Genomic DNA, 14,158 nt, shown 5'->3' with positions numbered 1-14,158 from the left:
TGTCTCCAGTAGTGTCCCCATTGATGCCCCAGTGATGTCCCCATTGATGTCCCCTTGATGTCACCATTGATGTCCCCATTGATGTCCCCATTGATGTCACCAGTGATTTCCCCATTGATGCCCCAGTGATGTCTCCAGTGATGTCCCCACTGATGTCCCCATTGATGCCCCAATGCTGGGGTGCTGCTGACCCCATTGTCCCCACAGTGGACCCACACGTTCCTGCTCATCGAAGCTGGAGGTCTCCAGTGCTATGAGCTCTTCTTCAAGACCCATGAGCTGAAGAAGAAGTGGTTGGAGCAGTTCGAGATGGCCGTGTAGGTGCACCCAAGGGTGGGGGGGACGTCACCCATTGGGGTCCGGGTGGTCCTTGGGAGTCTATGGTGTCCCCCCCGCATTGTCCTGCCAGGTCCAACATCTTCCCGGAGCACGCGCTGGCGGATGGACACGAATTCCAGATGTTCTCCTTCGAGGACACCACTTCCTGCAGGGCCTGCCAGATGTTGCTCAGGTGGGAGCCCAAAGCCACGTCACCCATCCCATAATATCCCCAACCCATCCCATGATGTCCCTCACCCATGGGTGGGTCCATGGTGGGTGCAAGGTGGGTCCATGAATGGGTGCAAGGTGGGTCCATGGATGGGTGCAAGGTGGGTCCATGGTGGGTGCAAGGTGGGTCCATGGTGGGTGCAAGGTGGGTCCATGGATGGGTGCAAGGTGGGTCCATGGTGGGTGCAAGGTGGGTCCAGGGGTGGGTGCAAGGTGGGTCCATGGTGGGTGCAAGGTGGGTCCATGGTGGGTGCAAGGTGGGTCCATGGATGGGTGCAAGGTGGGTCCATGGTGGGTGCAAGGTGGGTCCATGGATGGGTGCAAGGTGGGTCCATGGTGGGTGCAAGGTGGGTCCATGGTGGGTGCAAGGTGGGTCCATGGATGGGTGCAAGGTGGGTCCATGGATGGGTGCAAGGTGGGTCCATGGTGGGTGCAAGGTGGGTCCATGGTGGGTGCAAGGTGGGTCCATGGATGGGTGCAAGGTGGGTCCATGGTGGGTGCAAGGTGGGTCCATGGTGGGTGCAAGGTGGGTCCATGGATGGGTGCAAGGTGGGTCCAGGGGTGGGTGCAAGGTGGGTCCATGGTGGGTGCAAGGTGGGTCCATGGATGGGTGCAAGGTGGGTCCATGGATGGGTGCAAGGTGGGTCCATGGTGGGTGCAAGGTGGGTCCATGGATGGGTGCAAGGTGGGTCCATGGTGGGTGCAAGGTGGGCCCAGGGGTGGGTGCAAGGTGGGTCCATGGTGGGTGCAAGGTGGGTCCATGGATGGGTGCAAGGGGGTTCCATGGTGGGTGCAAGGTGGGTCCATGGTGGGTGCAAGGTGGGTCCATGGATGGGTGCAAGGTGGGTCCATGGTGGGTGCAAGGTGGGTCCATGGTGGGTGCAAGGTGGGTCCATGGATGGGTGCAAGGTGGGTCCATGGATGGGTGCAAGGTGGGTCCATGGTGGGTGCAAGGTGGGTCCATGGTGGGTGCAAGGTGGGTCCATGGATGGGTGCAAGGTGGGTCCATGGTGGGTGCAAGGTGGGTCCATGGTGGGTGCAAGGTGGGTCCATGGATGGGTGCAAGGTGGGTCCATGGATGGGTGCAAGGTGGGTCCATGGTGGGTGCAAGGTGGGTCCATGGTGGGTGCAAGGTGGGTCCATGGATGGGTGCAAGGTGGGTCCATGGTGGGTGCAAGGTGGGTCCATGGATGGGTGCAAGGTGGGTCCATGGATGGGTGCAAGGTGGGTCCATGGTGGGTGCAAGGTGGGTCCATGGTGGGTGCAAGGTGGGTCCATGGATGGGTGCAAGGTGGGTCCATGGTGGGTGCAAGGTGGGTCCATGGATGGGTGCAAGGTGGGTCCATGGTGGGTGCAAGGTGGGTCCATGGTGGGTGCAAGGTGGGTCCATGGTGGGTGCAAGGTGGGTCCATGGATGGGTGCAAGGTGGGTCCATGGATGGGTGCAAGGTGGGTCCATGGTGGGTGCAAGGTGGGTCCATGGTGGGTGCAAGGTGGGTCCATGGATGGGTGCAAGGTGGGTCCATGGATGGGTGCAAGGTGGGTCCATGGTGGGTGCAAGGTGGGTCCATGGTGGGTGCAAGGGGGCTCCATGGATCCATCCCCATGGCCCCACGTGCTGCTGTCCCCAGGGGCACGTTCTACCAGGGCTATCGCTGCAGCCGGTGCCGGGCGCCCGCGCACAAGGAATGTCTGGGGCGGGTTGGGACCTGCGGTAGGGCCAGCACCGGTGAGAGACCAGGAATGGGGTGGGGTAGGATGGGGTTGGGTGGGGGGCATCATGGGATGAGTGAGGGACATCATGGATGGGAGCGGGACATCATGGGATGGGTTGGGATCAGCATGGGATGGGTTGGGATCATCATGGGATGGGTTGGGATCAGCATGGGATGGGTTGGGATCATCATGGGATGGGTTGGGATCAGCATGGGATGGGTTGGGATCATCATGGGATGGGTTGGGATCAGCATGGGATGGGTTGGGAACAGCATGGGATGAGTGAGGGACATCATGGGATGGGTTGGGATCATCATGGGATGGGTTGGGATCAGCATGGGATGGGTTGGGATCAGCATGGGATGGGTGAGGGATATCATGGGATGGGTTGGGATCATCATGGGATGGGTTGGGATCACCATGGGATGGGTGAGGGATATCATGGGATGGGTTGGGATCTTCATGGGATGAGAGTGGGACCCCACGGATGGAGAATGGGACATTGTGGGATTGAAGCTGCCCACCACAGACATGGATCGGGATAGGGGTGGCCTGGCTGGAGCAACCATGGCCCCCCCCCATCCATGACCCACCCCCCCCCCCAGCATTCCCAATGGAGATGCCCCCCCCCCAATGACTCCTTCCCTCTTCCCCCCCCCAGATTCCAGCTCCGGCCCCAGGAAGGTACCAGGAGAACGGGTCCGGATGGGCTCAGATTCCCCACATTGGGAGCAGGGAGGCCCTGGGGGGGGGCCATGTCCATGCCCCCCCCCCCCCCCAAAGGGGCTCATTGGGGTCTCCTTGCTCCCCAGAACAAGCCCCAGCGGCCGGGCCCTGAGAAGGAGAGAGGAGGCCTTGGTGAGACCCATGGTGGTTGTGGGGCACAGGGGGCGGTTGTGGGGCAGAGATGGGGGGGGGGGGTGTCCGTGCCCCACATGTCCCGTTTCACCCCCCACGTTGGGTGTTCTCCTCCAGGGTTGCCCAAGATGGAAGCCCACCAGCCCTATAGCGGCATCCCCCCACCACCGGGCGCTATGGGGCCGGGCCTGAGCCTCAGCCCTGGGGACATCCTGGAGGTCACCGTGGCCGAGGCCGAGCAGCTCTGGTGGCAGGTGGGGAGGGAGCCCCATGGATGTGGGGGGCGGGGTCTGATCCATGGGGCAGGGCGCTATGGCCACAATGGGTGGATCTCCTCTATGGGGCAGAGCGCTATGACCACAATGGGTGGATCTCCTCTATGGGGCAGAGCACCATGACCACGATGGGTGGATCTCCTCTATGGGGCAGAGCGCTATGGCCATGATGGGTGGATCTCCTCTATGGGGCAGAGCACCATGACCACAATGGGTGGATCTCCTCTATGGGGCCCTTCACCCTCTATGGGGCACAGGAACCCCCTTGGCTCCATGGCTCCTTCCTCCCTAGGGCCGGAACGTGGCCACCGGCGCCCTGGGCTGGTTCCCCTGTGCCGCTGTCAGGCCCTTCCTCTGCGTGAGTTGGGGGGCCCAGCACCCACTGGGGCACTTGGGGGGCTCCATGGGGCATGGGGGGGGGGGGTCCCTCCACCCCCGGGTCCCCTCCTTGGTCCCCACCTCTGCTTCTCCCCCCCCCAGGTACCGCTGCCGGATCTCTCCATCTACCCCTGGTTGGTGATGGGGACCCCCCCATTGGCCATGGAGACCCCCTCAGGGTCCCCCATTCCCATTGGGATCACCCCAAATCCCTCCTCAGGGTCCCCCATTCCCATTGGGATCACCCCAAATCCCTCCTCAGGATCCCCCATTCCCATTGGGATCACCCCAAATCCCTCCTCAGGGTCCCCCATTCCCATTGGGATCACCCCAAATCCCTCCTCAGGGTCCCCCATTCCCATTGGGATCACCCCAAATCCCTCCTCAGGATCCCCATTCCCATTGGGATCACCCCAAATCCCTCCTCAGGATCCCCCATACCCATTGGGATCACCCCAAATCCCTCCTCAGGATCCCCCATACCCATTGGGATCACCCCAAATCCCTCCTCAGGGTCCCCATTCCCATTGGGATCACCCCAAATCCCTCCTCAGGGTCCCCATTCCCATTGGGATCACCCCAAATCCCTCCTCAGGATCCCCCATTCCCATTGGGATCACCCCAAATCCCTCCTCAGGATCCCCCATTCCCATTGGGATCACCCCAACTCCCTCCTCAGGATCCCCCATTCCCATTGGGATCACCCCAAATCCCTCCTCAGGATCCCCCATTCCCATTGGGATCACCCCAAATCCCTCCTCAGGGTCCCCATTCCCATTGGGATCACCCCAAATCCCCCCTCAGGGTCCCCCATTCCCATTGGGATCACCCCAAATCCCTCCTCAGGGTCCCCATTCCCATTGGGATCATCCCAAATCCCTCCTCAGGGTCCCCCATTCCCATTGGGATCACCCCAAATCCCTCCTCAGGATCCCCATTCCCATTGGGATCACCCCAAATCCCTCCTCAGGGTCCCCATTCCCATTCGGATCACCCCAAATCCCTCCTCAGGATCCCCATTCCCATTGGGATCACCCCAAATCCCTCCTCAGGGTCCCCATTCCCATTCGGATCACCCCAAATCCCTCCTCAGGATCCCCCATTCCCATTGGGATCACCCCAAATCCCTCCTCAGGATCCCCATTCCCATTCGGATCACCCCAAATCCCCCCTCAGGGTCCCCATTCCCATTGGGATCACCCCAAATCCCCCCTCAGGGTCCCCATTCCCATTGGGATCACCCCAAATCCCCCCTCAGGGTCCCCATTCCCATTGGGATCACCCCAAATCCCCCCTCAGGGTCCCCATTCCCATTGGGATCACCCCAAATCCCTCCTCAGGGTCCCCATTCCCATTGGGATCACCCCAAATCCCTCCTCAGGGTCCCCATTCCCATTGGGATCACCCCAAATCCCTCCTCAGGATCCCCATTCCCATTGGGATCACCCCAAATCCCTCCTCAGGGTCCCCATTCCCATTGGGATCACCCCAAATCCCTCCTCAGGATCCCCATTCCCATTGGGATCACCCCAAATCCCTCCTCAGGATCCCCCATTCCCATTGGGATCACCCCAAATCCCTCCTCAGGGTCCCCATTCCCATTGGGATCACCCCAAATCCCTCCTCAGGATCCCCATTCCCATTGGGATCACCCCAAATCCCTCCTCAGGATCCCCATTCCCATTGGGATCACCCCAAATCCCTCCACAGGATCCCCCATTCCCATTGGGATCACCCCAAATCCCTCCTCAGGGTCCCCATTCCCATTGGGATCACCCCAAATCCCCCCTCAGGATCCCCCATTCCCATTGGGATCACCCCAAATCCCTCCTCAGGGTCCCCCATTCCCATTGTGATCACCCCAAATCCCTCCTCAGGGTCCCCATTCCCATTGTGATCACCCCAAATCCCTCCTCAGGGTCCCCATTCCCATTGGGATCACCCCAAATCCCCCTCAGGATCCCCCATTCCCATTGGGATCACCCCAAATCCCTCCTCAGGATCCCCATTCCCATTGGGATCACCCCAAATCCCTCCTCAGGGTCCCCATTCCCATTGGGATCACCCCAAATCCCTCCTCAGGATCCCCATTCCCATTGGGATCACCCCAAATCCCTCCTCAGGATCCCCCATTCCCATTGGGATCACCCCAAATCCCTCCTCAGGATCCCCATTCCCATTGGGATCACCCCAAATCCCTCCTCAGGGTCCCCATTCCCATTGGGATCACCCCAAATCCCTCCTCAGGGTCCCCATTCCCATTGGGATCACCCCAAATCCCTCCTCAGGGTCCCCATTCCCATTGGGATCACCCCAAATCCCTCCTCAGGATCCCCCATTCCCATTGGGATCACCCCAAATCCCTCCTCAGGATCCCCCATTCCCATTGGGATCACCCCAAATCCCTCCTCAGGGTCCCCATTCCCATTGGGATCACCCCAAATCCCCCCTCAGGGTCCCCATTCCCATTGGGATCACCCCAAATCCCCCCTCAGGGTCCCCATTCCCATTGGGATCACCCCAACTCCCTCCTCAGGGTCCCCATTCCCATTGGGATCACCCCAAATCCCCCCTCAGGGTCCCCATTCCCATTGGGATCACCCCAAATCCCCCCTCAGGGTCCCCATTCCCATTGGGATCACCCCAAATCCCTCCTCAGGATCCCCATTCCCATTGGGATCACCCCAAATCCCTCCACAGTATCCCCCATTCCCATTGGGATCACCCCAAATCCCTCCTCAGGGTCCCCATTCCCATTGGGATCACCCCAAATCCCTCCTCAGGGTCCCCATTCCCATTGGGATCACCCCAAATCCTTCCTCAGGGTCCCCATTCCCATTCGGATCACCCCAAATCCCTCCTCAGGGTCCCCATTCCCATTGGGATCACCCCAAATCCCTCCTCAGGGTCCCCATTCCCATTGGGATCACCCCAAATCCCTCCTCAGGGTCCCCATTCCCATTGGGATCACCCCAAATCCCTCCTCAGGGTCCCCATTCCCATTGGGATCACCCCAAATCCCTCCTCAGGATCCCCATTCCCATTGGGATCACCCCAAATCCCTCCTCAGGATCCCCCATTCCCATTGGGATCACCCCAAATCCCCCCTCAGGGTCCCCATTCCCATTGGGATCACCCCAAATCCCTCCTCAGGATCCCCATTCCCATTGGGATCACCCCAAATCCCCCCTCAGGGTCCCCATTCCCATTGGGATCACCCCAAATCCCTCCTCAGGGTCCCCATTCCCATTGGGATCACCCCATAGCAATGAGGAACCCCCACATCCTTCCCCCACCACTCCCGCTATGTCCCATCCCATTCCCCATCCCCGCTGTTATCCCAAAGGATGGGGCAGGAGGGATGCTGGGGGGGACGGGTTCAGGATGGGTCCCTGGTACCCAGGTACGCCGGCGCCATGGAGCGGGCGGAAGCGGAGCAGCTCCTTGCATCCCGCTCCGACGGCTCCTTCCTGGTGCGGCAGCGGGTGAAGGACGCGGCCGAGTTCGCCATCAGCATCAAGTAGGGACCGGGGGGGTTCCATTGGGGTGCATGGGGAAAGGGGGGGGGGACACACACACAATGGTGATGGGGACCCCTCTTGGGCTCATCCTCCATGGGCAGGTACCATGGGGAGGTGAAGCACATCAAGGTGATGACGGCGGAAGGGCTCTACCGGCTCACCGAGAGGAAGGCGTTCAAGGGGCTGGTGGTGAGCACGGGGACCCCCAACTCCTGTTGTTGTCCCCCCCCCCCCCCCACACACACACACATTGGGTTGGGGTTTGGGGTGCCCACGTTGGACCGCGTCGTCCGTAGGAGCTGGTGGGGTTCTACCGGCGCTGCTCGCTCAAGGATTGCTTCAAAGCGCTGGACACGGCGCTGGTGGTGCCCTTCAAGGAGCCCGAGAGTAGGGATGGAGCCCGGGCAGCGGGTAGGATGTGGGTGATGGGGTGGGGTGGAGGTGGGGTTGAGGGGGTGGGATGGAGGGGGTGGGATGGAGGTCATGGGATGGAGGGGGTGGGATGGAGGTGGTGGGATGGAGGTGATGGGATGGAGGGTGTGGGATGGAGGTGATGGGATGGAGGTGATGGGATGGAGGTGATGGGATGGAGGGGGTGGGATGGAGGTGGTTGGATGGAGGTGGTTGGATGGAGGTGGTTGGATGGAGGGGGTGGGATGGAGGTGGTTGGATGGAGGTGATGGGATGGAGGTGGTGGGATGGAGGTGGTTGGATGGAGGTGATGGGATGGAGGTGGTTGGATGGAGGTGGTTGGATGGAGGTGGTTGGATGGAGGTGGTTGGATGGAGGTGGTTGGATGGAGGTGATGGGATGGAGGTGGTTGGATGGAGGTGATGGGATGGAGGTGGTTGGATGGAGGTGGTTGGATGGAGGGGGTGGGATGGAGGGGGTGGGATGGAGGTGGTTGGATGGAGGTGGTTGGATGGAGGTGGTTGGATGGAGGTGATGGGATGGAGGTGGTTGGATGGAGGTGGTTGGATGGAGGTGGTTGGATGGAGGTGATGGGATGGAGGTGATGGGATGGAGGTGGTTGGATGGAGGTGGTTGGATGGAGGTGGTTGGATGGAGGTGATGGGATGGAGGTGGTTGGATGGAGGTGGTTGGATGGAGGTGGTTGGATGGAGGTGATGGGATGGAGGTGATGGGATGGAGGTGGTTGGATGGAGGGGGTGGGATGGAGGTGGTGGGATGGAGGTGGTTGGATGGAGGTGATGGGATGGAGGTGGTGGGATGGAGGTGGTTGGATGGAGGTGGTTGGATGGAGGTGGTTGGATGGAGGGGGTGGGATGGAGGTGGTTGGATGGAGGTGGTTGGATGGAGGTGGTTGGATGGAGGGGGTGGGATGGAGGTGGTTGGATGGAGGTGATGGGATGGAGGTGGTTGGATGGAGGTGATGGGATGGAGGTGGTTGGATGGAGGTGGTTGGATGGAGGTGGTTGGATGGAGGTGATGGGATGGAGGTGGTTGGATGGAGGTGGTTGGATGGAGGTGATGGGATGGAGGTGGTGGGATGGAGGTGATGGGATGGAGGTGGTTGGATGGAGGTGATGGGATGGAGGTGGTGGGATGGAGGTGGTTGGATGGAGGTGGTTGGATGGAGGTGGTTGGATGGAGGTGGTTGGATGGAGGTGATGGGATGGAGGTGGTTGGATGGAGGTGATGGGATGGAGGTGGTTGGATGGAGGTGATGGGATGGAGGTGGTTGGATGGAGGTGATGGGATGGAGGTGGTTGGATGGAGGTGATGGGATGGAGGTGGTGGGATGGAGGTGATGGGATGGAGGTGGTTGGATGGAGGTGATGGGATGGAGGTGGTTGGATGGAGGTGATGGGATGGAGGTGGTTGGATGGAGGTGATGGGATGGAGGTGATGGGATGGAGGTGGTTGGATGGAGGTGATGGGATGGAGGTGGTTGGATGGAGGTGATGGGATGGAGGTGGTTGGATGGAGGTGATGGGATGGAGGGGATGGGATTGAGGGGGAATGGAGGGGGGATGGAGGACATGGGATGGAGGTGATGGGATGGAGGTGGTTGGATGGAGGTGGTTGTATGGAGGTAATGGGATAGAGTTGGTTGGATGGAGGTGATTGGATGGAGAGGGTGGGATGGAGGTGGTTGGATGGAGGAGGTGGGATGGAGGTGGTTGGATGGAGGTGATGGGATGGAGGTGGTTGGATGGAGGTGATTGGATGGAGGTGGTGGGATGGAGGTGATGGGATGGAGGTGGTTGGATGGAGGTGATGGGATGGAGGTGGTTGGATGGAGGTGATTGGATGGAGGTGGTGGGATGGAGGTGATGGGATGGAGGTGGTTGGATGGAGGTGATGGGATGGAGGTGGTTGGATGGAGGTGGTTGGATGGAGGTGGTTGGATGGAGGTGATGGGATGGAGGTGATGGGATGGAGGTGGTTGGATGGAGGTGGTTGGATGGAGGTGGTTGGATGGAGGTGATGGGATGGAGGTGGTTGGATGGAGGTGGTTGGATGGAGGTGGTTGGATGGAGGTGATGGGATGGAGGTGATGGGATGGAGGTGGTTGGATGGAGGGGGTGGGATGGAGGTGGTGGGATGGAGGTGGTTGGATGGAGGTGATGGGATGGAGGTGGTGGGATGGAGGTGGTTGGATGGAGGTGGTTGGATGGAGGTGGTTGGATGGAGGGGGTGGGATGGAGGTGGTTGGATGGAGGTGGTTGGATGGAGGTGGTTGGATGGAGGGGGTGGGATGGAGGTGGTTGGATGGAGGTGATGGGATGGAGGTGGTTGGATGGAGGTGATGGGATGGAGGTGGTTGGATGGAGGTGGTTGGATGGAGGTGGTTGGATGGAGGTGATGGGATGGAGGTGGTTGGATGGAGGTGGTTGGATGGAGGTGATGGGATGGAGGTGGTGGGATGGAGGTGATGGGATGGAGGTGGTTGGATGGAGGTGATGGGATGGAGGTGGTGGGATGGAGGTGGTTGGATGGAGGTGGTTGGATGGAGGTGGTTGGATGGAGGTGGTTGGATGGAGGTGATGGGATGGAGGTGGTTGGATGGAGGTGATGGGATGGAGGTGGTTGGATGGAGGTGATGGGATGGAGGTGGTTGGATGGAGGTGATGGGATGGAGGTGGTTGGATGGAGGTGATGGGATGGAGGTGGTGGGATGGAGGTGATGGGATGGAGGTGGTTGGATGGAGGTGATGGGATGGAGGTGGTTGGATGGAGGTGATGGGATGGAGGTGGTTGGATGGAGGTGATGGGATGGAGGTGATGGGATGGAGGTGGTTGGATGGAGGTGATGGGATGGAGGTGGTTGGATGGAGGTGATGGGATGGAGGTGGTTGGATGGAGGTGATGGGATGGAGGGGATGGGATTGAGGGGGAATGGAGGGGGGATGGAGGACATGGGATGGAGGTGATGGGATGGAGGTGGTTGGATGGAGGTGGTTGTATGGAGGTAATGGGATAGAGTTGGTTGGATGGAGGTGATTGGATGGAGAGGGTGGGATGGAGGTGGTTGGATGGAGGAGGTGGGATGGAGGTGGTTGGATGGAGGTGATGGGATGGAGGTGGTTGGATGGAGGTGATTGGATGGAGGTGGTGGGATGGAGGTGATGGGATGGAGGTGGTTGGATGGAGGTGATGGGATGGAGGTGGTTGGATGGAGGTGATTGGATGGAGGTGGTGGGATGGAGGTGATGGGATGGAGGTGGTTGGATGGAGGTGATGGGATGGAGGTGGTTGGATGGAGGTGATGGGATGGAGGTGGTTGGATGGAGGTGATGGGATGGAGGTGGTTGGATGGAGGTGATGGGATGGAGGTGGTTGGATGGAGGTGATGGGATGGAGGTGGTTGGATGGAGGTGATGGGATGGAGGTGGTTGGATGGAGGGGGTGGGATGGAGGTGGTTGGATGGAGGTGATGGGATGGAGGTGGTGGGATGGAGGTGATGGGATGGAGGTGGTTGGATGGAGGTGGTTGGATGGAGGTGATGGGATGGAGGTGGTTGGATGGAGGTGATGGGATGGAGGTGGTTGGATGGAGGTGATGGGATGGAGGGGATGGGATTGAGGGGGAATGGAGGGTAGATGGAGGGGATGGGATGGAGGGGAAGGGATGGAGGTGATGGGATGGAGGTGATGGGATGGAGGTGGTTGGATGGAGGGGGTGGGATGGAGGTGGTTGGATGGAGGTGATGGGATGGAGGTGATTGGATGGAGGTGGTTGGATGGAGGTGATGGGATGGAGGTGGTTGGATGGAGGTGATTGGATGGAGGTGGTGGGATGGAGGTGATGGGATGGAGGTGGTTGGATGGAGGTGATGGGATGGAGGTGGTTGGATGGAGGTGGTTGGATGGAGGTGATGGGATGGAGGTCGTTGGATGGAGGTGGTTGTATGGAGGTAATGGGATAGAGTTGGTTGGATGGAGGTGATGGGATGGAGAGGGTGGGATGGAGGTGATGGGATGGAGGTGGTGGGATGGAGGTGATGGGATGGAGGTGGTTGGATGGAGGTGATGGGATGGAGGTGGTTGGATGGAGGTGATGGGATGGAGGGGATGGGATTGAGGGGAGATGGAGGGGGGATGGAGGACATGGGATGGAGGTGATGGGATGGAGGTGGTTGGATGGAGGTGGTTGTATGGAGGTAATGGGATAGAGTTGGTTGGATGGAGGTGATTGGATGGAGAGGGTGGGATGGAGGTGGTTGGATGGAGGAGGTGGGATGGAGGTGGTTGAATGGAAGTGGGATGGAGGGGGTGGGATGGAAGGTGGATGGAGGCAGGATGGAGGTGAGGGGGATGGTGTTGGTGGTATAGAGGTGATGGGGATGGAGTTGGTGGGATAGAGGGGATGGGGATGGAGTTGATGGGATAGAGGTGATGGGATGAAGGTGGTGGGATGGAGGTGGTGGGGTGGAGGTGATGGGATGGAAGGGGATGGAAGTGGTTGGATGGAGGTGGGGATGGAGGTGGTTGGATGGAGGTCTGATGGAGGAGGTTGCATGGAGGTGGTGGGACGGGAATGGTGGGATGGAGGTGGGATGGAGGTAGTGAGATAGAGGTGGGATGGAAGTGGTTGGATGGAGGTGGAGATGGTGGGAACGGACGTGGAGTGCATGCAGCAATGATGGGATGGACATTGTGGGTCTTTGGTGATGGCCAAGAGCCGAGCTGAGGGATCAGTGATGGGATGAGTCCAGTAGGGACCAACAGCCAAGAGGGACAAGTTGGGACCAGGCCAGGGGGACAATCGGGTTCTGGGGACACATCAATGGAGGTGACCAAGGGCTGGGTTGGGGGAAAGCCAATGGGACAGCCAAGGGGGCACGAATGGACCAGATGGAGAGGACTTGGACATGGAGGAGATGACCTGGGGGGACTCATCCATATCCATGTCCATGTCTCCATATCCATGTATCCATATCCATGTCTCCATGTCCGTGTCCATCTCCAGGGGCCGTGCGCAGCTTTGGCTCAGCCAAGGCTCGCTACGACTTCAGCGCTCGGGACCGGACGGAGCTGACCTTGCGGGAGGGGGACATCGTGCGGGTGCTGACCAAGAAGGGGCACCCGGGCTGGTGGAAAGGGGAGGTCTATGGACGGGTACGGCCCCAGCCCCACTGAGGCCCCACAGCAGCCATCGGCATCCTCGAACCTCCATCTGCATCCTCCCACCTCCATCTGCATCCTCCCACCTCCATCTGCATCCTTGACCTCCATCTGCATCCTCCCATCTGCATCCTCCCATCCTCCCATCTCCATCCTCATCCTCCCACCTCCATCTGCATCCTCCACCTCCATCTGCATCCTTCACCTCCATCTGCATCCTCCAACCTCCATCCGCATCCTCCCACCTCCATCCGCATCCCACCTCCATCTGCATCCTCCAACCTCCATCTGCATCCTCCCACCTCCATCCGCATCCTCCCACCTCCATCTGCATCCTCCAACCTCCATCTGCATCCTCCAACCTCCATCTGCATCCTCCCACCTCCATCCGCATCCTCCCACCTCCATCTGCATCCTCCCACCTCCATCTGCATCCTCCCACCTCCATCCGCATCCTCCCACCTCCATCTGCATCCTTGACCTCCATCTGCATCCTCCCATCTGCATCCTCCCATCCTCCCATCTCCATCCTCATCCTCCCACCTCCATCTGCATCCTTCACCTCCATCTGCATCCTTGACCTCCATCTGCATCCTCCCATCTGCATCCTCCCATCCTCCCATCTCCATCCTCATCCTCCCACCTCCATCTGCATCCTTCACCTCCATCTGCATCCTTCACCTCCATCTGCATCCTTCACCTCCATCTGCATCCTCCAACCTCCATCCGCATCCTCCCACCTCCATCCGCATCCCACCTCCATCTGCATCCTCCAACCTCCATCTGCATCCTCCAACCTCCATCTGCATCCTCCCACCTCCATCCGCATCCTCCCACCTCCATCTGCATCCTCCCACCTCCATCTGCATCCTCCCACCTCCATCCGCATCCTCCCACCTCCATCTGCATCCTTGACCTCCATCTGCATCCTCCCATCTGCATCCTCCCATCCTCCCATCTCCATCCTCATCCTCCCACCTCCATCTGCATCCTTCACCTCCATCTGCATCCTTCACCTCCATCTGCATCCTTCACCTCCATCCGCATCCTCCAACCTCCATCTGCATCCTTCACCTCCATCCGCATCCTCCAACCTCCATCTGCATCCTCCACCTCCATCTGCATCCTCCAACCTCCATCTGCATCCTCCACCTCCATCTGCATCCTCCACCTCCATCTGCATCCTTCACCTCCATCTGCATCCTCCCACCTCCATCTGCATCCTCCACCTCCATCTGCATCCTTCACCTCCATCCGCATCCTCCAACCT

The 14,158-nt window shown here is 59.8% G+C and overlaps 1 protein-coding gene across 1 annotated transcript in view; it reads left to right on the top strand.

The window, feature by feature from the left end:
* Nucleotides 1-14,158, top strand: part of VAV1 (vav guanine nucleotide exchange factor 1) — a gene marked incomplete at its 5' end in the record, with an annotated part of 34,250 nt that overhangs the window by 17,455 nt on the left and 2,637 nt on the right. The window contains 12 exons of the mRNA XM_080636150.1: nt 208-317; nt 410-511; nt 2,180-2,277; nt 2,926-2,948; nt 3,077-3,122; nt 3,240-3,376; nt 3,690-3,755; nt 3,878-3,909; nt 7,179-7,295; nt 7,398-7,485; nt 7,593-7,707; nt 12,734-12,882. Of these exons, the coding sequence (XP_080492276.1) occupies nt 208-317; nt 410-511; nt 2,180-2,277; nt 2,926-2,948; nt 3,077-3,122; nt 3,240-3,376; nt 3,690-3,755; nt 3,878-3,909; nt 7,179-7,295; nt 7,398-7,485; nt 7,593-7,707; nt 12,734-12,882 (1,083 nt within the window). The remainder of the gene's footprint in view (nt 1-207; nt 318-409; nt 512-2,179; nt 2,278-2,925; nt 2,949-3,076; nt 3,123-3,239; nt 3,377-3,689; nt 3,756-3,877; nt 3,910-7,178; nt 7,296-7,397; nt 7,486-7,592; nt 7,708-12,733; nt 12,883-14,158) is intronic.

This window comes from Psittacula echo (assembly GCF_963264785.1).
Source record: "Psittacula echo genome assembly, chromosome: 30".
Lineage (NCBI taxonomy): Eukaryota > Metazoa > Chordata > Aves > Psittaciformes > Psittacidae > Psittacula > Psittacula echo.
Note: the sequence above shows the minus strand (reverse complement) of the source record. Positions and strands in the feature narration are given on the sequence as shown.